This window comes from Mercenaria mercenaria, chromosome 5, assembly GCF_021730395.1.
Source record: "Mercenaria mercenaria strain notata chromosome 5, MADL_Memer_1, whole genome shotgun sequence".
NCBI classification, from domain to species: Eukaryota; Metazoa; Mollusca; class Bivalvia; order Venerida; family Veneridae; genus Mercenaria; species Mercenaria mercenaria.
In genome coordinates, this window is record NC_069365.1 from 90948160 (window position 1) to 90973605 (window position 25446).

Below are 25446 nucleotides of genomic sequence, written 5' to 3' on the forward strand. Positions count from 1 at the left end.
CGATTGTTAATAATTTTGAATGAAACAAAAAATTTGCAAGTTTCCGTAGCAAAAATACAAATGCACGCATGCGTCTTGTTCGTAAAGTAAGTGGGAACCGTATTTAATGAGCTATTTATGCCGTGTACCGGTATTCAGTGTAACATATAAAGAGAAAATTCTTTGATATAGTTTTCATAATGTTTTTGCTTTGCTTTACCGCAAAATTTATTACAGACATGTACTTAATATTTTTTCTTCAACACAGACAGGGGTTTACTTACCGGACAGCGGATCAATAAAGCATGGTCCCTTTACGATTACATTGGTGTCCGAACAAGACAAAGGAGATTATATATCAAAAGTCCATAAGTTAGAGTTCGATTCAAACGTGAGTAGTTTATATTTAACATATACTTTAACAGGTGATTAACTGTTTACTTGTTAGTCCCCTACTGGTTAAAAACCAGTTTCGGGGACTATAGGAATGCGCTTTTCCGTCCGTCATTCCGTCCGTCTTTCCGTCCTTCCTTCCGTCCGTCCGCAATTTCGTGTCCGGTCCATAACTCTGTCATCCATGAAGGGATTTTAATATTACTTGGCACAAATGTTCCCCATGATGAGACGACGTGTCTTGCGCAAAACCCGGACCCCTAGCTTAAAGGTCAAGGTCACAATTTGAGGTCAAAGTCAATAGAGCTTTTTTCCTGTCCGGTCCATAACTCTGCCATCCATGAAGGTATTTTAATATTACTTGGCACAAATGTTCCCCATGATGAGATGATGTGTCATGCGCAAAACCCTGACCCCTATCTCAAAGGTCAAGGTCACAATTGGAGGTCAAAGGTCAATAGGGATTTTTCCTGTCCGGTCCAGAACTCTGACATCTATCAAGGGATTTTAATATTACTTGGCATAAATGTTCCCCATGATGAAACGACGTGTCGTGTGCAACACCCAGAACCCTAGCTTACAGGTCAAGGTCACACTTGGAGATCAAAGGTTAATGGGACATTTTTCCTGTCCGGTGTATAACTTTTTCATGCAAAACAGGATTTGAATATTACTTGGCACAAATGTTCACCACTATGAGAGGGAGTGTCATGCACAAGAATCTGGTCCCTAGGTCGAAGGTCAAGGTCACACTCAGATGCCAAACGTCAGATACAAGAATGACTTTGTCTGGAAAACTTCTTCTTCATGCATGGAGGGATTTTGATGTAACTTGACATAAATGTTCACTATCATGAGAAAGATTGTTGTGCGCAAGAACCAGGTCCCTAGGTCTAAGGTCAAGGTCATGCTTAGAGGTCAAATGCCAAATTCAAGAATGACTTTGTCCGGAGCATTTCTTCTTTATGCATGGAGGGATTTTGATGTAACTTGGCACAAATGTTCATCACCATGAGGCACTCTCGTTTTTTAGAGTTATTTCCCTTTGTTTTACTATAAATAGCTTATATTGTAACTTACTTATTACAGGCCGTAGGGAAAATTCGAGACCAGTTTTCTGTGGTACAACATACATGTTACATCCAATAATCGGCCAAATATGCTACATGAAAACAACTATAGGGTTTTATATATACAAATTTTAATCCAAGTCTTTTGTTTATAGCATACTGTATAATAGTACAATATTGTTTATACATCATTGACAGATACCAGTTCATTATGCTATACTGCAGTAGAGAAAATAGGTGCATTACAGTAGGGGACATTGTTTTGCATGGCAATACTTCATTCACTTGTTAATGTTGTGTCTAGCGCTGTTTTCAACATAATTTCAACAATGTAACGTCGGGCGTTTTCTTAGTTAGTGTGTCTTGATGTCCTAGTAGTACTAACTTGTTCTCTGCAAGCAACTGGCAACTTCTCGAATTGAATAAGAAGTGGAGGGCGAAGTTACTTCAGACACAAGCCCTTTTAATAAATAGTCACGAACCTGTGGCCTTATTTAGCTGAACAACAACGATACTTTGCAATATATATATATATATATATATATATATATATATATATATATATATATATATATATATATATATATATATATATATATATATGCGCAGAATTTCATGGACAAAACAAAGTGAAAACATCAGTGAAATAATAGTATTGTTACAGCGTTTACATTAAATTGCGTAAAAAAGGATGTTCTAATTAATTGACAGAAAACAATAAATATACGCAGTAGATATATATGTATATATAATAGTTCCTCGAAACCCAAATGCAAGTCGTCAGATATGTTTCTCTTAAACTGGTATATTACAGTAACTATTATTGTTTTTAGATAACACGACGAATGTTAATATTTCTTTCATTTGAGCGATATGACAAGATTTAAATGTTATTGTCACAAATCAATACGAATACTCGGAAATTAACTTTGTTTTATATGACATTCACTTTAGGAACACTTGTTCACACAGTTGGTTTGTAAGCAATGGCCGTCGGGAAAGATAACACCAGATGATCCGCATAAGATGTTGTCATTTCTACAAGATCTTGAATGTATTCAGAGACAAACTGAAAATAAGCCTGTGGTTGCCCAATGTCTGTAAGTTTTCCAGTGTAAAAAATAAACTGAAAATAAGCCTGTGGTTGCCCAATGTCTGTAAGTTTTCCAGTGTAAAAATAAACTGAAAATAACCATGTGGTTGCCCAATGTCTGCAAGTTTTCCAGTGTAAAGAAATAAACTGAAAATAAGCCTGTGGTTGCCAAATGTCTGTTTCCAAGTGTAATATGTAAACTTTGCTTTTCCGTTTGAATCCTGGTAAAATATTTTACTAATAAAGAAAACTGACAAAACAACAAAAATGTGAAGGCACATAAACATAGTCTTCATAGAGGGTGAAACTGATACATGGTCTGCTTGTTTTTTGAAATAGCTTTGTAGTTATTCACGGCCTGTTAGAATTAACGAGCCGCTCTGTTCGTTCTATTCGAGAATGTTATGATATATAAGGTAATGCACTAGAATGAGGTATATAATTGTTTCTGTAATATACAAGACATGCCATACTCTTTGGGAACTCAAAATTGCGAATGGACAAATCATAAGATAAAGATGTGCATATGATTCAAAATATACATGGCAAAATTGTCAGACTTACTGCATGTAACTTGTTGTTTTATGTAAAATAGTAATCTGTATGTTGGTAATACACATTTGTTTTAAACGTTTTAGAAACGGGGCAGAGCGCAGTGGTCTCATTGTGGTACTGATGAACATCATGGAGCGTGTGAGATTTGATTGTGAGGTTTCCATTCCACAAGTAATCCGTCAACTGCAATTCAGACGACAGCAAATTATTCCCAATTTTGTAAGTTGTAATTTTTTGTTAAGTTTGTAAACCTATGTTTCAAATCAAGACAAGCAGAATAGCTTTAATGGCTAAATTATTTTTTTATCTACATTGCGTCATAAGAAAGCTTTCATGCTATTTGCTAGGAAACTACCGAACACTTTTTATGACTCAAAATGTTGTTAAATTATGCTGGCTTGCTTTGTAACATAATTAAAACAGTACTATGTAAATGAAATTTGAACTATCCCCTTCTAAACAAGTTCAACCAAACTTTATTGTAATGTCACTTGGGTGATAATCTATCAATTTGTTCAAAGAAATCTACTCCATGTAGAATTCTGGTAGCCGTGACATCAGAAAGGAAAGTTGGCAGAATATTTCTAGGTATTCCTATTCAAACTCTGAATCTCTCTGGTGGGCGATGAAGGGTTACCATACACTCTCAACATAAAAATGTAGTCTTCACTAAGTTTACAGTTTTGATGTATATTTATGCTCTGCAAAGGTATCGAGAGCATATACTCGCTATCTTGTCGATCTGTCCGTCTGTATGCCCGAGCTAACATTTGCATACTTATGTGGCTATAGGAACAATAGGTATCCAAATCTAGGTTTTGATCAAAGTTATCTGTATAAATAAAGTAATCTGATTTTACAAATTTGCAGAACTCATTGAATGTTCATGAATATACCGTTTCATTTTCTTTTTCAGGAACAATTTGAGTTTTGCTTCTGTGTGTTAAAAGCTCATGCGGACAGCAACGCAACGTATGCAAATGTATAAATTGACAGACACTAAAGTTTGAAAAACTTGTAATATTTATTTAGTATTCAGTAGGCAGCATACTATTACTACTTACATACTCGACGCTTGCATTGCCCAGCAAAGTGTCACAGGCAACAGTTTGCTTTCTTTGACGCATTAGGCTGTATTATGTGTTTTGTTCATGCCTCTTGTTATGATGTTTTAATTACGATGTTTATCTTTAGTATTCAAGGTTTTCTCAACATGCATTATTTCATACATTTACACTGATGATAATTGCTGCCAACGTGCTTGTTTACTTGTTTATATTATACATTTTATATACATACATAATCTCAAAATGGTTATGATAGAATGGGGCATTTTATATAATAGTGTGTACTAGCTTGCTCGTTTACTATTGTATATATTACGTTTCTTATGCATGCACAAATGCACAATACTCATGGAACGTGGTATTCAAACTGATATCAACTCGCTTGTTTACACGTTTATATTTTAAGATTTTTTAGCATACAGGGTTTCAAAATAATAATCACGGAACGCGGCATTTAAAATTATTGTAGCTATTAATAAATTACTTGTTTGCTCAAGGCCTTGTATATATCACGATTCTTAAGCATACGTTGTCTGATTGGTCTCAATATAGTTTTGCTCTTGTACGAGTATATAGAATATAAGGTCTCAGTACAGTACTCCTTGAACTTTGCACTTGAAATGATCGTAACTAATAAAAATATGCTTGTTTTCGCTAACATATTTCAAGTTTCTTTAGCATACATGGTCCCAAAATAATATTGATGGAACGTGTCTTTTATACTGATGGTAACTTATAAGTACTTGTTTGTTAATGCTTGTATATTTCACTTTTATAGCATACATGATCTCTAATTACAATACTCATGGAACGTGACTTTTATACTGATGGTAACATATAAGAACTTGCTTGTTAACTCTTGTATTTTTCACTTTTCTTTAGTAGACATGGTCTCTAAATATAATACTCATGGAACATGATTTTTATACTAATGGTAACTTGTAAATACCTTCATGTTAACTGTGAAATATTTCACGTTATTTTAGTTAGCAAACATGATTTCACATTAAATTTTATACTCATAGATGTAAAATGCATAATTTTAACCAATGATAACTGATAACATCTTCCTTGTTTACTCTTGCGCATTGAAGATTGTCCAGTTTATTCCAACTTAAATATAATAAATTGGTCCTCTATATATTTACTAGCTATCTACTTCAATTGTAAAGTTTCACAAGGCTTTAAATTTTATGTTAAAAACAAACGAAACAGCTGTTCACATATTTAATGCACAATTATATGATCAGAAAAGCACTACTTTTTGTGCTTTACATGAACGTTTACAGATGCAATAAAGGATACCAAAACCAATAAATTAAAAAAAAACATTTTATCATGTTCATTAATATTAAAACCTTTGACAAATTTAAAATAAAAAAGTTACCAAAAAATAGGATTTAAAAACATATTAATAGTTTTCGTATTCATGGCGGAAAATATGGCATCCACATTCAAAAAAAGCATTATGAGTCTTTAGTGGATTTTGACCGCATATACTCTAATACAGTTTTACTTGATTTACCCATTACATTTGGCATTATAGGACTTAACATATCTTTGCAAAAAGTTTTCAATATCGGAACAGCAAAGTTAATGTTTTAAGCAGACGATGAATATTCTCCTCTTTCCTTCTCTACCACCAACAACTTGACCTATATTGTGAGATCCACGGATGAAACGAAGAACGTTTCCTTTAAACAAGCGATAACGAACCTCCCAAGCATTTTACGATTCATGTCTCACATAATGCTTTGAAATAGAAAAGGTGAAAGCTCCACAGGTTGCTCAACACGTCAAAAATGAAAATGTTGTAGGCTCGGTTTGATTGAACTGAACATTTACACATGCTACAAGTACAAAAAAGAGACATCCGCAGATGTGTACATACGACGGTGCACATGGAACCTTCAATGATACACTAGCGTGTAATTCCATGAAAAACGTCGTATGGTCCCCAGTTAAAATAATAAAATGATCTGAATCTAGAAAAATAAGAAAGGGTGTATTGTTTATTGTAATTGTTTTCTATCATCAAGTAACACCATCTTTTATATGAATACTAATTACCACATTCCTTTGAATTTTCTAAAACATACTTTTACCAAGAATTCGGTCGTGTCGCTGCTTTCAACGGTATCTCTACTATATGATTCTGTTATAAATGGTTCCAATAAAAAAAAATTGTCTCCATTTGTTGTTTTGATCACACTACAACGTATGAATGTTTCTGTCACAGTAACAGTGATAAAAAAAGATAGTTATATTGCTGAGCTGCGTTACTCCTCTGCCATAAAGGCCTGGGCCTATTCATGTCAATCAGTTAAAATATATATCGTTTTAAAACATGGAGAACGAAATTAGTCAACTACTATATATATACTATCATATCAAATTAAACACATACATTTACTTTATATAACATCCTTAACCTTTAGCCAGCTAGCAGCAAGTGCTTCTGCTTTTGCGACCCTTGCAGACCAAGATCAGTCTTCACATCCATGCAGACTGATCTTGGTCTGCACTGTTTGCTATTCAGTCAGTATTTTTTTTGTGAATACCCCTTCGAATAATATTTTGTTCTGCCTAAACTCAATGATAAACCAGTCCATTTCAGAACTTTTACAGGGAAATGGTTTGTTAGAAACCTACCTACCAAAACGACATCAGGTGCCGATCATTTAATATTTGCGGAGGGTGGAGACTTTTTAAGAAAATCCTTTCTTTGGTTTTGCTTGTTAATATTCTGGTTTCAATATATTAAAAAAATCTGATTCCAAAATCACTGGAAAAGATCAGGCTCAAAGTAATATTTCCATTACTCTGAAAGCTGTATTCTTAAGGTATAGGTCCATGTTTCGGAGAAAAAAAGTTCGAACATCATCAAATCATAGAAAGAAAGCATTGTTTTACATGAAAATTCAACAGCGTATAAAACATTTATATTATTTTACAAAACCATTGTCAATTTACGCATATATTTATTGAATTCCGGAAAGGGACTGCTTGAAGGGGCCACACTTCTGGACAGTTCAGCGCCTTTAAAAACACACCATTTTTAAAAAGCTGTTGCATGTCTTCGTTTTGATGCATTTGCAACATCGTGCGAGAGTTTAAACTTTACATAAGTACGTAATACATCGTTTTTGACAATTGTTTACATTTATTTCTTTACAAATGGCATTCTTATTTACAGGGGGGACAACACATTTTGAATAATTTTAGTATCCAACTCTGTGGGACAGAACAGTAAAACATGTATTGGACAGATAAGTTGTGTGTCAAGATGCTGTTCATTTACTAAAAAATCTGTTGTTTTGTGATATACTGCTAAACCTTAATTTTGGTTCGAAACTGCTTTTAGGTTTAATGTTTTAGAAAAAAAACTTCTGGCATTTAAGTTCTGATTTCCATAAAAGGCAAAAAGTAAACTCCCAGCCCCCCCCCCCCCCCCCCCCCCCCCCCCCCCCTCGTCCCTCCGACACACACATACACGCATACACACAGAGAGAAACTCAAAAGGTCGACCCCTTAGTGGAAGATTTCTTTTTCTTCCTAAGATGTTTTTACCGTCAAAGAGGTATGTTTTCATGCTACAACTTCAAACGTCTTTTGAAATTTAGTTTACGTATGAACTTCCTTCATATCTGGATCAGCCAACCGAAAACATAACTTTTTACTTCCTGTTTCGCTATGTAAATTATTTTGATATTATCGAGTTGACTCGTGGATTGTAAAAAAAGAAACAGTTGCGATGTTAGGACAGTTATTTTGTGTTTTAATTATTTTCTTAATTGGTTATATTCATGAGACAGGTAATTTCTAATTTTCATCTATATATATTTGTACTTATCATAGTATAATTAGTACTTATAATTTTCATTACGCATTAGTATTCATTTATACATTAAGTATTGAAGTTGTTCGAAATAAACCTCAGCGTTCATCCATGCAAATAAAATTCAGGCTTTCTTTTTATTCACGTATACAGTGTTATATTCTAACATACGTCTTCTTTATAATGTTTTAAGCCGTATGATATGTAAAAATTGTATTAAGCTATACCTCGACGGCTAAGTGGTTAAGGTATCTGACTTCAAATCACATGCTCCTAACCGATTTGGGTTCAAGCCTCGCTTGGTACACAGACTTCTTCATGAAAGCAAGCCATCCTGCTGGCTAACGGAAGGTCGATGACTCTATCCATGTGCAAAGGTTTAGGGGTTATGCAAAAATTTTTTTTCTGTTCTCTTCCATATAATATTTTTGTTTCCGATATCATATAAATTTACAGTTTATGATGCTAATACTTATTACTAATACCGTGGAGATAATCCCATTATGTAATATAATAATAATTATGACAATAATCAAATACAGTCAGATCTGTACAGTGTGTATTTAGAGGTTATTAGCTTTGTATCCGGAAATATACAGGAATTTTGCAGCAGAAATATTACGCGACTTTCGGAGCATTATATTATTCCACTAAAGAACGAGTGCATATTTCTCGATGCAAAGCTTATTATCTTTTTATCACATGCGCATCTACACGTATTATATATTATATAATTATTATAAATTTGTTCAATATCTTGAAAAAAATGACAATACTGGTGTATTAAGACCAAATATCACAACGATATATTAAAATTACGTCTCGCACCCGATATTAAATTCAGGCGTCAAATTGAATATGGAAAAATATTGACGTTTCCGGTTCCATAGTAACTTAACGTAGAGTAAAAACGAGTATGTAATAAAAGAATCACATAAAGTTTAGACAAGCATTGGTCTGTAACTGCAGATGGTATCTATGCACAGGTGTTTTTACTCTGCAAATGTTTAGAGAGGAAATTAAACTATAGTTTGACAGCCGGTGGCTTTTGGTATACAGGAGGTCTTTAACACAGGTCTTACTGTTGTGCAGTCTTACATTTTATAAATATTGCTCTGTTAAATGTTTAATTTCAGTAAATGAGACTTCTTTTTACTTTGATTGGGGTCATATCAAACATTTGTAAACATAACAGTTGAAAATATACACCTAAATTTTGAAAACTAGATATGTTTTATTGAAAACTTAAGTGTATTAAGGCAATGCACACAAATTACTAAACGCAGATCGACTGCCCAGATTAATTTGATAATTTGAATTAGGGAGATTTATTTCAAAATTGCTTTAAACTTTAAATATTAATGGTACCTTTATATCTTATCTATTTTGCCATCTTTACTGTTTAAGTATAAAAGCAAAAACATTTGTGAATGAGACTGGGCTAACACGTTCTGCTTGCGAAAACATGCGAAAACGCTATTGAATAAGGACCAATACACTCATGTTCATTTTACGCTTAAGTACGCTAGTTTCTTACAATTTCCCAATTGATGTTAAATAACTAGTATAAAGTTATAAACTTCCTGATTTCATTAACTCCATTTTTCAATTAAGAAGCTTTAACAGTGTCAAGAAGCGCTAGACTTAGTCACATATTTCAATAAAATACTTGAAAATGTTAAGCCCCCGATCGTGACGCACATATGGTAGTGATTTAAGGGCCGTACAAGCAATAGGCTGCTAAAAGTGTCAAATTAACTACATTTAACATCAAGCGCCTGCCATAAAATGTGGGATTACCTACTCGTATTGTAGTAAGCAGCTGCACTAAAAGTCGAATAAGTTTCACGTAACAGCAAGCAGCTGCACTAAAAGTTGAATTAGCTACATTTATGAGCGAGTGGTTCTATCGATGTTGAACTTGCTATATGCAGTAGCAAGCGGTATAAATGTCGAGATAATATTTATGTCGAAATTAGCTACATGCGGTTTCTAGCGGCTGCTATAAATGTCGAGTTAAATACATGTAGTAACAATAAGCTGCTATAAATGTCGCATTGGTTATACGTAGCAGCAAGCGGCTGTAAGCTATACGTAGTAGCAAGTGGCTGCTATAAATGTCGAATTAGCTACATGTAGTAGCGGCTGCTGTCAATTAAGAAAGGAAATGATGTTTTCGGTTTTCATGCGAAATGAACGACAGGATAGGATCAGCAAATCATGAATCGCGCAAGCGATTCATGTTTAATTTGCCGATCCCATTCTGTCGTTCATTTCGCATGAACACCGAAACAAATAGTTTCATTTCTTCTATTTGCATTTCCTTCCCATTTGTAAACTATATAACATTATGAGTTGCATATAATTTGCAGCATTTAACATTAAAATCAGCTTCCCGGCCATTCTGTTCACCATACGGAACAACTGCGACGTCATCTAAGGAACGTTCTCCCTGACTACGCGAACGTCGTCACTAAACAGCGATGACGTAACTTTCGCGCCTTTCCTTTTGCTGTTCATACGAAATGAACGTCAAAAAATTCAATGGAAAAGAATGGGGCGAATGTAAATATAGTCATATAACCTGTACGTAGTAGCAAGCGGCAGCCGTCAGATTGAATTAGCTACACGTAGTAGTAAGCGGCTGCAATTATTTAAGAAATAATTTATAGCAAAAGAGTGCCTTAACATTATTTATGCACGATAGGCGGTTATACGTCTGGCGTAATAATTTCACGAGGGCGCAGCCCGAGTGAAATTATTTGTACGACGTATTACCGCCCGAGTGCATAAATAGTGTTAAAACACGGTTTTGGTATAAACTATTCCGATTCTAATATGCGCTTAAGGAGGTAGGTGACCTTGTTACAAGGGTAAATTCAAGTTAGTTTAACCACAGCATTTGTTTATATTTCGTGTAATATGAAGTTTTACCTGCTACAATCTCAATTTCGTTTGTCTCTGTCCCTTCGAATTCAATTTTTATCCAGGTTTGAAGAACATGACCCTCTAAAGGTATTTCATATTGAAAGAAGAAGGAAAATACGGATATTTAACACTTTTCAGTGTATTTTAGTTTCATTGATATCCGTAGAAGTCTGCATAATTGATAATTTTACTAGTATGCACGTTAGCTTTCTAATATAAGCTTTAAATGTATATGTCGCGGGGCTCGTGTTTCCATGGTAACGCATTTTTTTCTCATTTTTAAACAACTATGTATAAAAATAGGGGTTTTCGACGGCTTAAGTGGCATTCTGTTAATGACCAACATGGAATATTTGGGAAATATTATAAGCAAAATACCAAGCACTTTACATGGTACCCTATTTTTCTTAAAGTTTACAGTAACCATGGCAACAGAGATGTTTAAAATAGCTTATATCTTGCTTTTTGTCGTAATTTCTTATGAAAAATATTGAATAAGATTATCTTTCTAGTTAATGTAGCTTTAAAACATATTATTTTTAACGTAAGTTATATTTTCTTGTTATTTGAATTGATTCAAACAAATTTCACAGCTTAGAATACATACGGCAGTACCCTCGTCTGGCATTTTTCATGGAAAAATCGTTCAGCATGCTGCTATTATTCTCATGGATATTGTTGAAATGAAAATAAAAAGCCGAAGCTGTGTTTCTTAAATAGACCAGTGTCAACGCTTTTGAATTTTACATTTAGATACATAGGTCACGGGCTTCGTTTCCATGGTAACATCAATTAAATTCAAGAAACCACATTTTTTTACTGAAATTTGAACAATTTTAGATCTTAGTTTTAGTATATAAGTAACAAATTATCAACGGAACCTGAAAAATAGGTATTACAAATCAAACTGCTAGATTTTTTATTTGAAAATGGCCGTTACAAGTAACCTTTCATCCAACTATATTCCAAATAACATTGGTTACCATCATCCATTTTCTTACAATCCGCATAACGTCTCAATATAACTACATAAAAGAAGCAAAATATTGATGATTATTCAGAGCAAAAGATTCATAACAAATATTTCAGCAAATATTGGTTATTTGAAAATAGTTAAAATAAAGAAAATGCACAGAATTACGTACTTTCAAGATAAAAGCTATTACTTTTGCGCGGTAACTGACACGTAACGTCATGACGTCAATGACGTCATTTTAAGGCAACATTGTTTTGAAGCGTTTCTGCGGCAATTGATTCATTATTTCTGCATTATTAAACCATAAAGTATTAGATCGGAGGCAGGTACATGATTTGTTTTCAGGAGAATGAATATACAAACACATTTAATTTGTCGTAAACGTCGTCGTAAATCGTCACGTTAGCTTCCGGTTGGACATGCGCACATACAAATATGAAGGTAACCTACCTCCTTAATCTAAAAAAGAGGAGAAAATATAATAGCGCTCTTTTTGGTCGCAACAACAGCATTGACGTCACCGCACGTTAACGTGACGTCATTCTAGCGTAAGAGTGTTTTAACAGAGAAAAGCATATTAGAATTTCTAACTGAACACATGTAGTAGCGACTGCTGTCAATTTCATATACTAGTAACCTGTACGTAGTAGCAAGCGGCTGCTTTTGAAGTCGAATTAGCTACACGTAGAAGTAAGCCGCTGCTATTAATATTGAATTAGCTACACTTAGTTGCTCTCAAAGTCGAATATGCTACACGTAGTAGCAAGCCGCTCCTATTAATATCGAATTATCTACATGCAGTAGCAAGCCGCTGCTATTAACAGAGAATAGGCTACATGAAGTAGCGGGCGGCTGCCCTCGAAGTTGAATTAGCTACACGTGGAGCATGAAGATTAGCTACACGTAGTAACACAAGTGGCTGCTCTCAAAGTCGAATTAGCTATACGTAGAGCATGACGATTAGCTATACGTAGTAACGCAAGTTGCTGCTATCTGAAAATCGAATTAGCTACATGTAGTAGCAAGCAACATCTATTTATATCGAATCAGCTACATGCAGCTTCTATAAATGTCAAATTAGCAAGTAGCAAACGGCTGCCCTCAAAGTCAATTTAACTACATATAGTAACTGTTGTAATTGCTGAATTACCTTCACATAGTAGCAAATGACTGTTACTAATGGCGAATGGGTTACACATAGAAGCAAATGGCTGCTAAAAAAGTCGAGTTACCAACACATCGAATTAGCTACACATGGTAACAAGTGGCTGCTATTAAACACGAATTAGCTACATATAGTATAAAGTGGCTGCTACAAATGTCAAATTAGTTACACACGATGGCAAGCAGCCACTGCAAAAGTCGAAATAGCTACTGCTTGGTTTACTGGCTGCACTTAAGTTTACATGTCAGAAAGTAGAAATGTTTCATATTGTTCAGGGTCTATATTTTGTTGATATTTTAAATTCCTAATTTCTTGATTAGAAAGCAGTCAAAACACATATTTTAACATTCATATGATACAACGTAAGGTCTGTAGATAATGTTCAACACACAAAAAAGTTCGAGTTGTTACTGTAAGCTCTGCTCACTTACTTGTATATAAATTCAAAACAAACTAAACACTGAAATTGACAAGACTAAAAGGCAACTCGATTATTAAAAAAATATACCCAAAGCAGTAATATTTCGTTGAATATTGTTTGTGTGTGTTCAGATTGAAATGAATAATTTCAGGATATTGAAATACGCATGTGAAAGACAAATAATGGTATATTCAGCAGCAAATCACTCTTTGAGGTATATTATTTCGATTATTTCACGCGACGAAGAATTATTGTTTACATTTTTGAAGATGTTCTCCAAATATTTGTCTGTTTCGGGTGGTTTTCTTTTCTCGCGTGCTGCTTTGACGTTAAAAGTTTCACGGTAAACAGTGTATATGTCGTGTAATAACAGGCTACTGTCTTCTTTGTTTAATAGGGAAATAAATTGGGGGTTATTGGAGTAATAGATTATTTCTAATATTTAAAAAATGTAAAAAAAAGTCATCAAAGTTTAGACCTTGAGGATCTCTTTAAACTTTTGCATATATCTCACAATTTGACGAACTTGTTTGAAATAGGTACGAAGATTATATTCATCTATTTTTTCAGTGATTATTGAAACTACAACGGTAGATATGACTGTTTCAAATTTTATAATTTTCGTGTTATGCACCAGCAGATCAATAAAGATACAGAAATATTTAGATTACCTATAAAATCATACAGATGTGCAGCCTGTAAATGTATTACGAAATCTGAAAAAAAATATTAAAAAAATATGGTTTTTTTCCCCACTATTACTATTGTTACGGTAGAATCTTATGACTTGCGTGCGCGCGTAAAATTGGTAAAAAACTTTAAAACAGTTACGAATTCAAGTGGAAATACGTTTGGTTTCATGATGTAAGTTCGAAATATCTTTCGTTCGTGAACACCAGATTAAGAGTTTTCATTCATGGAGAAAATATTGCAGCTGATGTTCGCTCTGTGAAAGATACACTGATGCAAACAAAAGTATTCTATGACTTCTACAATGTATTTCCCTATATTGTTTTCTACGTGGAATACGAGTCGAAACTGTAACTTCAGGATTCCACCATGAAAGCCTGTCAAGTTTTTAATAAATCAAGGAAAACATATAAGATCCTCTAGCGTAATTTTTTATATGCCGATTTGTTTTTTCATTATACTAACGTTTTAGAAATTATTAATTTTAAACCGATCTTAAACTACATTATAAAGAGGATTATGATTGCAAAAATACTGAGATGATAATAATTTCTTTTTCAGCTGTCGCTCATTAGATCATTAGCGTTTTTCATTTATTTTTTATTTTAATAGAAAAAGTGGAAACTCCATAGGTCGCTCAACACGACAAAAACGAAAATGATGCAGGCTCGGTTTGATTGGAGCCTGTTCATGGTCATTTGCGTTCGGTTACATGTGTACATATTTATTATAAAGAGAACAGGAAGAAAATAAAACATGAATTCAAATGGGATTATTAATTTTGTCTTTCCGCGTGAAGACAGTTTAAAATATTAATTCATTTCAGTCCAATGCATCTCTATAGACGCTGTTGAAATCGTTGACTGTTCAGTGAATCATAACACTAAAGGTTTTAGATACATCACAGCATGCTTATAAACCATTCCCACTATAAATTTATATTTTTGTTGTCAAGGGAATCAATGACATGTTCCTGTTTTATATTATAAAGAAATTCTATTTTTACAACAACCATTCTATAAATTTTGAAACAAGTCATTGTACATATCCCTGTTTAGACCTTGGTGATTTTTCATAAGCTCCACTATCTGAAATGTTTCAAATATGTTACGGAAACGATTGTCGTGTTTTAGCAATGAAAGGTAAAAAGAAAAAAAAACATCGAAGTTCAGTTTCTAACACTAAGTTTCTAACAGGTAAGAAAATAGTTAACGTGTTTTAAATAAGAAACAATATTACCATTTAGTTTTTATTTACCGCCGACAGAATTTAGCGTAGTTTAAGTAAGTCGATCAATATCTTCGGCTGAACGCGAAACTATTGTATCTCGTTCTCTTTTTTACTGTTCCAATAGCTTCGCACTCAGCCCTCGTTATGGTAAAAAATATAAATACAATGAATTGATAATTATGCAAAAGCACGAATGCTCGTCGCACTCATTATATTGTATATAATAACAGATCTTTTTGCAAAGATACCTACTGATGTATATCTTCTGTTAAAGATTTTCTTCAACATTTAAACCTGTATATAATTATGTAAAATACATGATAGTCTCGTTGACCTAAATTAAAGCAACAGATATTGATTTTACGAAAACTTCGAAAATTAACGTAAATGTACGGAAGATGACGATAAAACTACAAGATTTTTTTTCAAATAAGGCTTATCAGCTGTCGCGTTTAGAACAGAATGTTTTCCAAATGTTTTCCATTGGATTTTTACATATTTAAATGATTTATTAAAAATGGAAAGAAATATAAAGTAAATAAAAGAAACGAAATTACGTTTCTTTCAGGGAAGGCGACACAGAACTATTTTCTATTTGGCTTTACAGTTATACATTTTATACAATTCTGTCTCTACAATAAAGTTATTTTAGAAACAGTATACCCGAATAAGTGGTTTATCATTGTCGTCCAATGGGTTGATTTACAGTCATCTGAACTGCCGGGTCGGGTGTGGTAGAAAATCGGTATCCCCTATCTGTCAGACTGTGTAAACTTTGTCGTCTATATGACTGCTTTTATATAGAATAGGACAATCAGAGATCAAGAAACTGTATATTTGCATCGCATAATTGGTGTTCATAAATTGCCAGGTTTTTGTACTCCCCGAACAACGAAGTTGAAAGGGGGTTATACTGGTTTCAGGTTGTCTGTCTCTCCGCCGACACAATCTTGTGCGCACCATCTCCCCAGATCCCCTTGACACAATTTAATGAAGCTTCACACAAGTGATCAGTGCCAGTACCAACCCTAGATGTGCATGGTGCACGTTAGGTTCTTTCAAAAAAACAAATCTGCACAGTTATGGGATTTTGTTTTTTGTTAATATACTATATACATACAGTCTGCATATGCAATCTTGTGCGCGTCTAATCTCCTGAACCCTTGCACACAATTTAACGAAACTTCACACAAGGGATCTGTACTAGTTGTGCATAGTGCATGTTACTATCTTTTAGATAATATTCTGTAGAGTTATGGGACTTTGTTTTGTTACTATACTATATACATAGAGTTTGCATATGCAATCTTGTGCGCGTCTAATCTCCCGAACCATTGCACATAATTTAATGAAACTTCACGCAAGAGATCAGTACCAACCTTACTTGTGCATGGTGCATGTTAGGTTCTTTCAGATAACATTCTTCAGAGTTATGGTACTTTGATTTTTGTTACTATACTATATTACATAGAGTCTATATACATACAGTGCACACAATTGTGCAATTTTGTGTGCGTCAAGTTGCAATGTACAGTGTCAGTGTATGCAGGGGGTACATTCACCACCTTCAGTGATAGCTCTAGTTTTTGTTGTTGTTTGTTTCATGGGGGTGGGGGTGTTGTTTTCTTTTTTGTTTTATTGTCAAATCTTTAACCTCGTCAGATCTGTGGTATTTCAAATTGGGTTAACTCACTCATTAACACGCGCTACTTTGTTTTCCAATGTTCAATTTACACAGGACTTGTACACAGTCATCGCGTACCGGACACACTGGGTGTGAACTCTCAATATCATCAACAGTTATGGGCGAGGTGATATTCATTTTGTTGTAAAGTACATACATTACGATCAGATCAGTGTCAGGGCTATTAACGGTTTTATTGTCATGTTGAGGATTTTAATTGTGGCAGTATATTTGTAGATTCCCTGTGTTTGCATCGAGACATTTTGGAAGCTTAGGGAAGTCACAACTAGTCTGTTTCAAACTTTTTTTCCAGGAAATCATAATGTTTTCAGCCCCGGTCAAATGTAATCTCAATCTTCGAGTTTTGAATTCCAGTAATGTAATACTTTTGTTCTGCTTTTCACATTTATCGGTTACGTTGTCATGCCTTTGCATTTTGCATAGAGGTTTTTATTTGATGCTTGTAGTGTTTTTCAAACATAAATGAAAGAGGCGGAACTGTAACAGCATAAATATATTAAATAACTAAAGAAACGAGTACCATGTATTAATTGTGTAGAATGTTCGCTTTAAGTATTGTACTTCAACAAAGATCATAGAATTCTAGCTAAGGAACAACATAATATCAGACTCGGTTTGATTAAGTCTGCACAACATCACTCATTGCCGCTAGCACCGGTCAAACGAAATTCTGTTGAATAAAACATTTGAAAACATTGCCTTCTTTACATGTTTTATATATATACGGCTCAATGATAAGTTGTTGTTTCTTAATTCATATTTGGTCAGTAGACTGATAGAAACGGTCATCATTTACTGAATCAAGTGACTGGTGCTTGTTCCTGTAGAATTTTACCAGGCATTTGAAAGTAATTTATAACTAAACTAAAGTACAAGTCACTATATCAATTTATAGGAAGCAACATTTTTACCATTCTGGAGGTCTCGTTTCCACCTTGTCTTCAATACACCTAATTGGAATGTTATTTCAATGAAATTAAGGTCAAGTTTGAAACTCCGTTATGTGGGGACAAAATCTTTGCTACTAGATTAAATCCTAGAAAAGGCTTAATACTACATAGAAGCCACATTCTACTTGATCTAAATCCGGACAAAATACATGTAAATGCCTTTTCATATTCTGTGTCATGCTTTAAACTTTGATTTCTGACATACAAACCCTAGCAACGAGGACAAATAATAGAAAGACCTTCGGAAATCGCTTTATACTAAATATTCTACCTGATGTATATGAAACATGGTAACAACGTTTGTCTTGTCACATGTTGATCAGGATTGAAACTTGGTAACACTCTATAGACCAATTAATCTGTTGTAAATGCATTAATGTCTGCAAAGTAGTAAGAGCATCATTTCAAAAAAAAAATACATATAACATACAAAATAGATTAAGTGTGGCCGACAACAGCAGAGTAACTAAGAATTGTTACTGTATGATATGTTTCCGCAGCAGAAATAATCGTCTGGCATTTTACATGGAAAAATCGTTCAGCATACTGCTATTATTCTCAAGCGAAATAATTTAATTGGCCACTAACTTGGCGTTATCGTCTAAAATTCATATACAATAAACACCTTAACACCGAAAATGTGTTCTGAGGTATGTCAAAAAGTGAACAGATATCTCCATTTTGACCTTTCGCACTTTTAACAGAAGATAACAAAATACGTCCGACTTCTTGTGATTGGTTCTTTTTTAGGTTCCTCATGTGCTACAAAGTCTGAAGGAGTACACACGTTCGGTCTAAAGTGTGAATACATGTGCCATTGTAACAATAGCGTTGCCTGTAATAGCAGTACTGGAGACTGTCCGAATGGTTGTGATACCAAATGGTTTGGTCCAGGCTGTCAGTTTAGTAAGTATATCGTAAATAAATACAATTCTCTACCTTTCTACTTTTACATTATATTGTGCACAATATTAAAGCTACATGCTCACAGTTTTCAATGAAAAATGATAAAGTGGGTGAAAATAACAGTTAAATATTGTAGAATGTAAATGTTCTGCATTATTTCACGTTGCACGGTTTACTGCCTTCTGCACAATATTTTGGTTGTTTATAGGAATACATTTTAAAATCAAATCTAATGTTAATAAGTTTGTAACACTAGTCTTTTTCAGAGTACTCACTTTTTGTGGATTTTGAGAGATATTATTTTTTGCCTAAAATGTAGTCAGTACCTTTTAAGAAATATTACGACAAAGCTCGTAATAAAATTATGAGATGTGAATTATAAAATGTTCTAAAGTTTTAATCCTTTATACGTTTGTAAAGTATATCTACTGTTGCACGTCACTGATTTTAATATTAAATTAAGTGGTCCCCATCATTCATTATCATCATTCTTAGGTCTTTTGATTATTAGTTATTAGCCTTTTTCTTAAAGTGGGAGGTCATTTAATATGCGGTTGTAATAATTTGTTGTTTTACTGTTTGATAGCTAGGGGATAAGTCCTAGAGTTAAGGTCTAATGTAGATTAGCCGGACAAAAGCACCAAACTTTCCACAGTGTACTTTATGCATTGTAGAAAAGTTTTAAAAGGGTTTTAAAAAGTCCAATGGCAAAAATGTCTGTTTGAAGCCATTCTAAATTGGCCGCTATAAAGTATCTTATATATTTTTATACTCCACGAAGGGGAAGCATAATCTCTCCGCTTCCTCTGGAGCACTGGTTGGAATTCAGCTAAACGTCAAAAGATTCTTCACTATTAGGCCACATCTAACTGATTATCTGTTGGTCGGATTTCCCGCACCAACTTGACGTTGTTTTTTTTTTTTTGTCAAAATCAGTAGGAACGAGAAAAAAGAGGAAATTCCGAAGTGTAAGAACGCACCTTGTTTGTAATTTATCGGAACATCGGAAAAACATGTTCTCTGATACAGCCACCGATTCAAATACGTAGTCTCCCTAACCCATAGAAGGAGTACCTACCCCGGTAGTATCAGTTTATTTGATTATTTTTTTTTTTGTAATATTCGATTGCTTTAATATCGGGCATAAAAAATGGCAGATCCCTATGTCTTTGTTGTCTCAACAAACGGAAAGTATTTCAAGCAACAGCTTGTTACAGATTTGTTTATGTCTGCTTCGCTATACAATAACTTTAAAGATGAATCTTTCCACATATACAGTCGTGTTAAACCCGCCGGGGGCATGTGTGTTTCTCAGGCGCAGGTTTTTGTTGATTGTTGTTACATTCTTTGGTTTGGAAGAAATATGATACATGATTATACATCTGGAATTCTAGACATTTGCTTATATGTCACTCAAAAGTGTCAACATTTGTTTTTGTATACTTTGTATAGTCAAACCCTCAACGTTTTGGATTTTCATTTCATTTCTGACAGTAAAACGCAGCCTGCTGACTTAGAACCGAATAGTACAACCTCAGATTAGCAGGTTCAGTTGAGTGCTGTGTGATCTGCATTTGCACGTATTACCTCCATGGTAACAGATATGTTGTCCAGCACTTCAAGGGTTAAGAGGTCTAATGTCACGAACAGAGAAAATTGTTAAGTGATATAAGATAAATAAGACACTCTAGAATGATAATAGCGCTGATATGTTTCTTAATTTTTATTGTATGTCATTCAATACTCCGAAGACAATGCTGCCTAAATGTTACTCCACAAACTTTTGTCTAAAAATCTTGCTTATGAACAGAAACACACTTGATCTGGTGTTAAACACGAAACAAGTGATTATTTACTCTTTTTTTATTTTATCGCTCTTTGCTTACTTCAGTAAATGATCATTTGAAAACATTTTTTTCGCTCGATAGCCTCAAATATCTTTGAAAAAGATCCGAAGAACAATACATCAATTTTGGTGTGGCGTTAGGAGGAAATGCGCATGTTGTTTTTGTGTTCCGGTCAAATAATTTTTCACTGGGTTATTGCCCTTTGATTATTTAACAGTAATATACATAAGTACAATTCTCAGCAACTACTGGTTTAAATTTAGCGAAACCTCATGACAAGTATTGTCTTCGTATTCCGGTAGTATGATCGTTAACGGAGTTATTGTCCTGTGACTATTCAACAGTAGCACTTTAGTACAATTTTTATCTGTAGCATTCTCAGCAACAATTTGTTGTCATTTAGCTAAACTTAAAAGGAGGCTTTACTATTAAGAGTGGAAGCGCATATTGTTTCGTGTTCTTGTAGGATGATTTTTCACCGTGATATTTTCCTTTGATTATTCAACAGAGGTAAACCATAGAACAATTCTTATCTGGAGTATTTCTCAGCAACTACTGGTTGGAATTTATCAAAACTTCAAAAGAAGTTTAACTATTAAGTGCATATGCGTATACTGTCTTCGTGCTTCGGTCGAATGTTTTTACCGAGTTATATTTTCTTTGATTATTCAACAATAGTATGCTAAAGTACAATCCTTGTCACAGTATTTCTTAGCAACCACTGGTTGTAAATTAGCCAAACTTCATAGGAAGCCTTACTGTCAAGAAGAGAGGTGCATTTTATCATTCTGTTCCGATCGAAAGTTATCGCCTTTTCTTAGTTCGATATTAGTATGCTGGCGTCTATTTTTTGTCCGATGTATTTCTCAGAAACCATTCGAGAGAATTTTTAAAACTTCATGGAAAGCTTCACACCCAAGAAAAGATACACGTATTATTTTATGTTCTGGTAGGATGATTTTTCACTGGGTGATTGCCCTTTAGTATTCAACATAGTATACTATATGTTGTACCATGTTTGTCTGGATATACCTCAGCAACCAGTAGCTATAACTCATAAAGACTTAGGGAACCTCACTCCTAAGACGAAATGCGCATGTTTGATTGGATGATATTCACTGAGTTATTGTCCTTTAATTATTGAACATTAGTGAACTATAGTTCTATCTTACTTAAGAGTATTTCTGAGCTGAGCAACTGCTGGCTGGAATTTATCAACTAAAAATCATAGGATACTTCACTCTCTCTCAGTAGGACTTTTGGTATATTTTCTTCATGTTCTGCCGGAATGATTTTTCAATGAGATACATGTATTGCCCTTTGGTTATTCAACATTAGTGAACTATATGCGCCAAGCCAGTGAATTCCACTTTTGTTCTTTTAATATGCCAGAATTAATTTCGGAAGCACCCATTGGTTATACCAATATTTTCTTGTCATACTTTAAACTGCCGAATTTAGTCGAAAGTCTAGCAAGTGGTAGATGAACCGCCTTACATGTTCTGTTTACTAAATGAATGGTTAAAACAGATGAAACAATTTTGATGTCTAGCTCCAGTAGTGTAGATCAGTTCTTGCACGGCATATGACGCCAGTAATTCTCTGCTGAAATGCCATCTTGCACAGGTGATGGGAGAGAGTTTTACGCCACCGTGGTTGCCTCGATAATAGAAATTTTGTTCACAACATCTCTAGCGCTGCTGCTAAATATTGTTTGCTAGGGAGTCCCATGTACTAACGGAATCGGTGGCTGGTGCCTCGGAATTTCAACAAGTTGGTGAAATATTTTAAAGAACATCAACACTGTTTAAGCATTCTCTAAGCCTTCAGTCTAATCATCATGTTTTTGTTACTGCCAGGGTATCTGTTATAAAGCCACATGTGGCGAATATGACTGCTTTGCCATAGACATTTGTAAGAAGTTGGACTTAATGTATGTGACGATAATCTCACACTGATGGCACTTATTCAAAGTGCGTTGTGTACCTGTGGTGTCTTGATGCGTTACATTCTGCATTAGAGATACAACGGATTTACTGCGTAGTTGATGTGGCCTCGTCATGACAGATCTTCTCTAATGTACACGCTAAAGTATTTGTCGCCACGTATCATGTCTTAATTATTACCATGTTAAAAGTAGTTGACCTCAGCAGGATCTCTCTTTTTACGTTACTATGATTATTACGAGTTATTGATCATCGATTAGCCACATTTCAAATTTCAAAATACCTTTTTTAGAGGTTTAGCTGTATTAATATCTAAGCTGAGTATTTTGTAAATGAGACAAACGTTCGCAAAGAGCCTCAGCGGTGAGCTAAAATGACTGAAGTTATTAATGAACACTGAAAAGAAAAGTAAACCCGCAAATTCTTAATTAGCGACATCTGCTTGCTTGCCTTCAGAGAATCTTCTTACTAAGTTTGGATTTTAGTTATGGTGTTTCGTGAAGCACAGTGCATGTTTAGTGATTGACCCCTCTACAGTTAATTGCTACACTTTCCTATTTGATGGTGCGATGACTAATAAAGTGTAGGACTCCATAATGCTTTTCTCCTAAATCTTACATACAACGGACGGAGGGAGTTGATTTTTGTCTTACAGTTTTCTTAGTCGTGCCCTTAAAAGTTAGGCTCTTGTTGCTCTGACTTCAGACAAGTTGTTGAGTACATTGGTGTAATTGTACCTTAAATTTACCTTAATTTCATGTTTCTCTTTATTTATCTCTTATTTTTGCAATAATGTTAGAGCCTTTCTCAGCGGGGATTTTATTTACATTGTGTTGTTTCGCTTGTTGAAAATAGGGTAAGTGCGAGGTTGGCATGCCCTAAACGCGTTTAAACCCCCAGTTTCCTTTATTTAGGTTACTGACCGTTCCAAGCCGATGCCCCTATTTTCAACAGGTTGTTTTGTCTGTCTTGTATTGTGTGTTGCGTATGTTTTCTTGTTTGTTGTAAGCGTTTTTCCTCCACCCCACTCCACCTTTTGCCCTCTCCTTTCCCTTGCATTTACGCTACTTTTTGCATCACCTCCCCCTTTACTTTTAGTAAGTTTTCGTGGCTCCTCTTTGTTTTGGCAGCCGAATCCCAAGACGGTAATTGATTGTTTTTTCCTACTTGTGTGGGTGTCCTGCTGTTTTCTTATGTGTTGCTCGTTCGTTTTTCTATGTTATTCAGTTGATCGTCGTTGTATGTTTATCTCTGGTACATGAGTGTCTGCGCTATTGTGGTTTACGTTGTAGTGTGACTGTTTTTAAAGAACATGGCGTTCCCTTGTATATTCGTCCTTGTTAACTTTCCCCCTTCGGATTCCTCCCCCACCCCAGACCCTATTCCGCCCCTTACCATTTCATTCCCCTTTATCAATATTTAGCTTTGAAGCAACCCGTCTGAAATATTTTTCCATTACAGCTTCTTTTTGTTGTGGGCCTACTATGTAAATGCGTGGCTCTGGGGCTGTGTTTTTTGTGCTCTGTGCTTCCGAGAAATCTACCCTTACCTATTATCTTTTGAGAGTCTATTTGATGATCTATCTAAGACGTGTTCCTTGATGTAAGAATGAAGGGTTGTTTCGCCTAAATTATCAATGGAAGTAAGACAGACAGGTCAAAAGTTAATTGCTGTACTATTGTCATTCTTCTTAAATACTGAAACAAAGTCGGTTATATGCCAATCATTTGGGACTTTAGTAAATGGAGGTTTGATATATAAAAATGAATCAGAGAGGAATCTCCGCTTTTACTTCGTGACTATTCCTTCGAAAATAATAGTGGAATAATACCTTGAGCAACTGCCTTGTGTGGCTGAATGTTTCTTAAATTTTCTTTTACACCAGACTGCAAGTATGCAGTTGCGATATCTTGGATAGATGCATATTACGTCGGTCATTTTAGGTAATTAATAAAAGGTTTTTGAATGAAGAGTGCCTTGAAATGATAGTTAATCTTTAGTGCCTGCGTTCGTCCGAGCGTAAATGGAAAAGTGTCGTATTTTTGCGACATTAGGTACGACTTGCATCTTGCTTTTTCCCCATTATAAAGACCGGATTTGTGCTTCTTAGATTATGATGTTACTGGTGTTATTTGTTGTTTGGTGGATGATTCTTCGGCAAGAAGATTTCAGCTACTAGTATCATTTGGTAGCCTTATCGCTGGTTGATGATATAACCATTTTGAAAGTTCTGTCATTCTCCTTGTCAGTCGTCTTGATGTTGAATTCATCTAGAGGTAATTAGGGTGGGCCGATGGTCTAGTGGTAACGCGCTTGACTGTCAGACCAGAGGTCCGGGGTTTGAATGCCGGCCCACTTGAAATTTCTGAATAATGACATCCCCTATTTGACAACTCAGTCATTCCTTAAAAGCAGAGAAAATCTCCTATATAAGTGCCCCCCCTCCCCACTCCCCCTCCCCCTCCCCCTAAAAGACAGACACTTTAATCCCCAATAAACAGGATCCTGTCTGGACCAGTCTGATAAGGGTCCATAAAACCGCTGTAGACTTGACATGTAGTCCATGTCAGAGGATCATAAATTTTTTTGATATGTAAAGCTAATTGGTTATTTCCAGTGCTATACATTTCACTGATCGAAATGCAGATTTTTTTCAGATTATGCACAAAATTATTTTAATTGATAAT

The 25446-nt window shown here is 34.7% G+C and overlaps 2 protein-coding genes across 4 annotated transcripts in view; both read left to right on the top strand.

The window, feature by feature from the left end:
• The window catches only part of LOC123557913 (uncharacterized), a 52151-nt gene extending 45805 nt beyond the window's left edge, over positions 1–6346 (top strand). For all 3 annotated transcript variants that reach the window (XM_053544275.1, XM_053544276.1, XM_045349699.2), the window contains 4 exons: positions 248–370; positions 2397–2542; positions 3174–3309; positions 4007–6346. In XM_053544275.1, the coding sequence (XP_053400250.1) occupies positions 248–370; positions 2397–2542; positions 3174–3309; positions 4007–4078 (477 nt within the window). In that variant the 3' untranslated portion in view covers positions 4079–6346. The remainder of the gene's footprint in view (positions 1–247; positions 371–2396; positions 2543–3173; positions 3310–4006) is intronic.
• A 150-nt stretch (positions 6347–6496) lies between these two features.
• The window catches only part of LOC123543877 (receptor-type tyrosine-protein phosphatase mu-like), a 68292-nt gene continuing 49342 nt past the window's right edge, over positions 6497–25446 (top strand). Inside the window, exons 1-2 of the mRNA XM_053544277.1 lie at positions 6497–7972; positions 18811–18966. Of these exons, the coding sequence (XP_053400252.1) occupies positions 7912–7972; positions 18811–18966 (217 nt within the window). The 5' untranslated portion in view covers positions 6497–7911. The remainder of the gene's footprint in view (positions 7973–18810; positions 18967–25446) is intronic.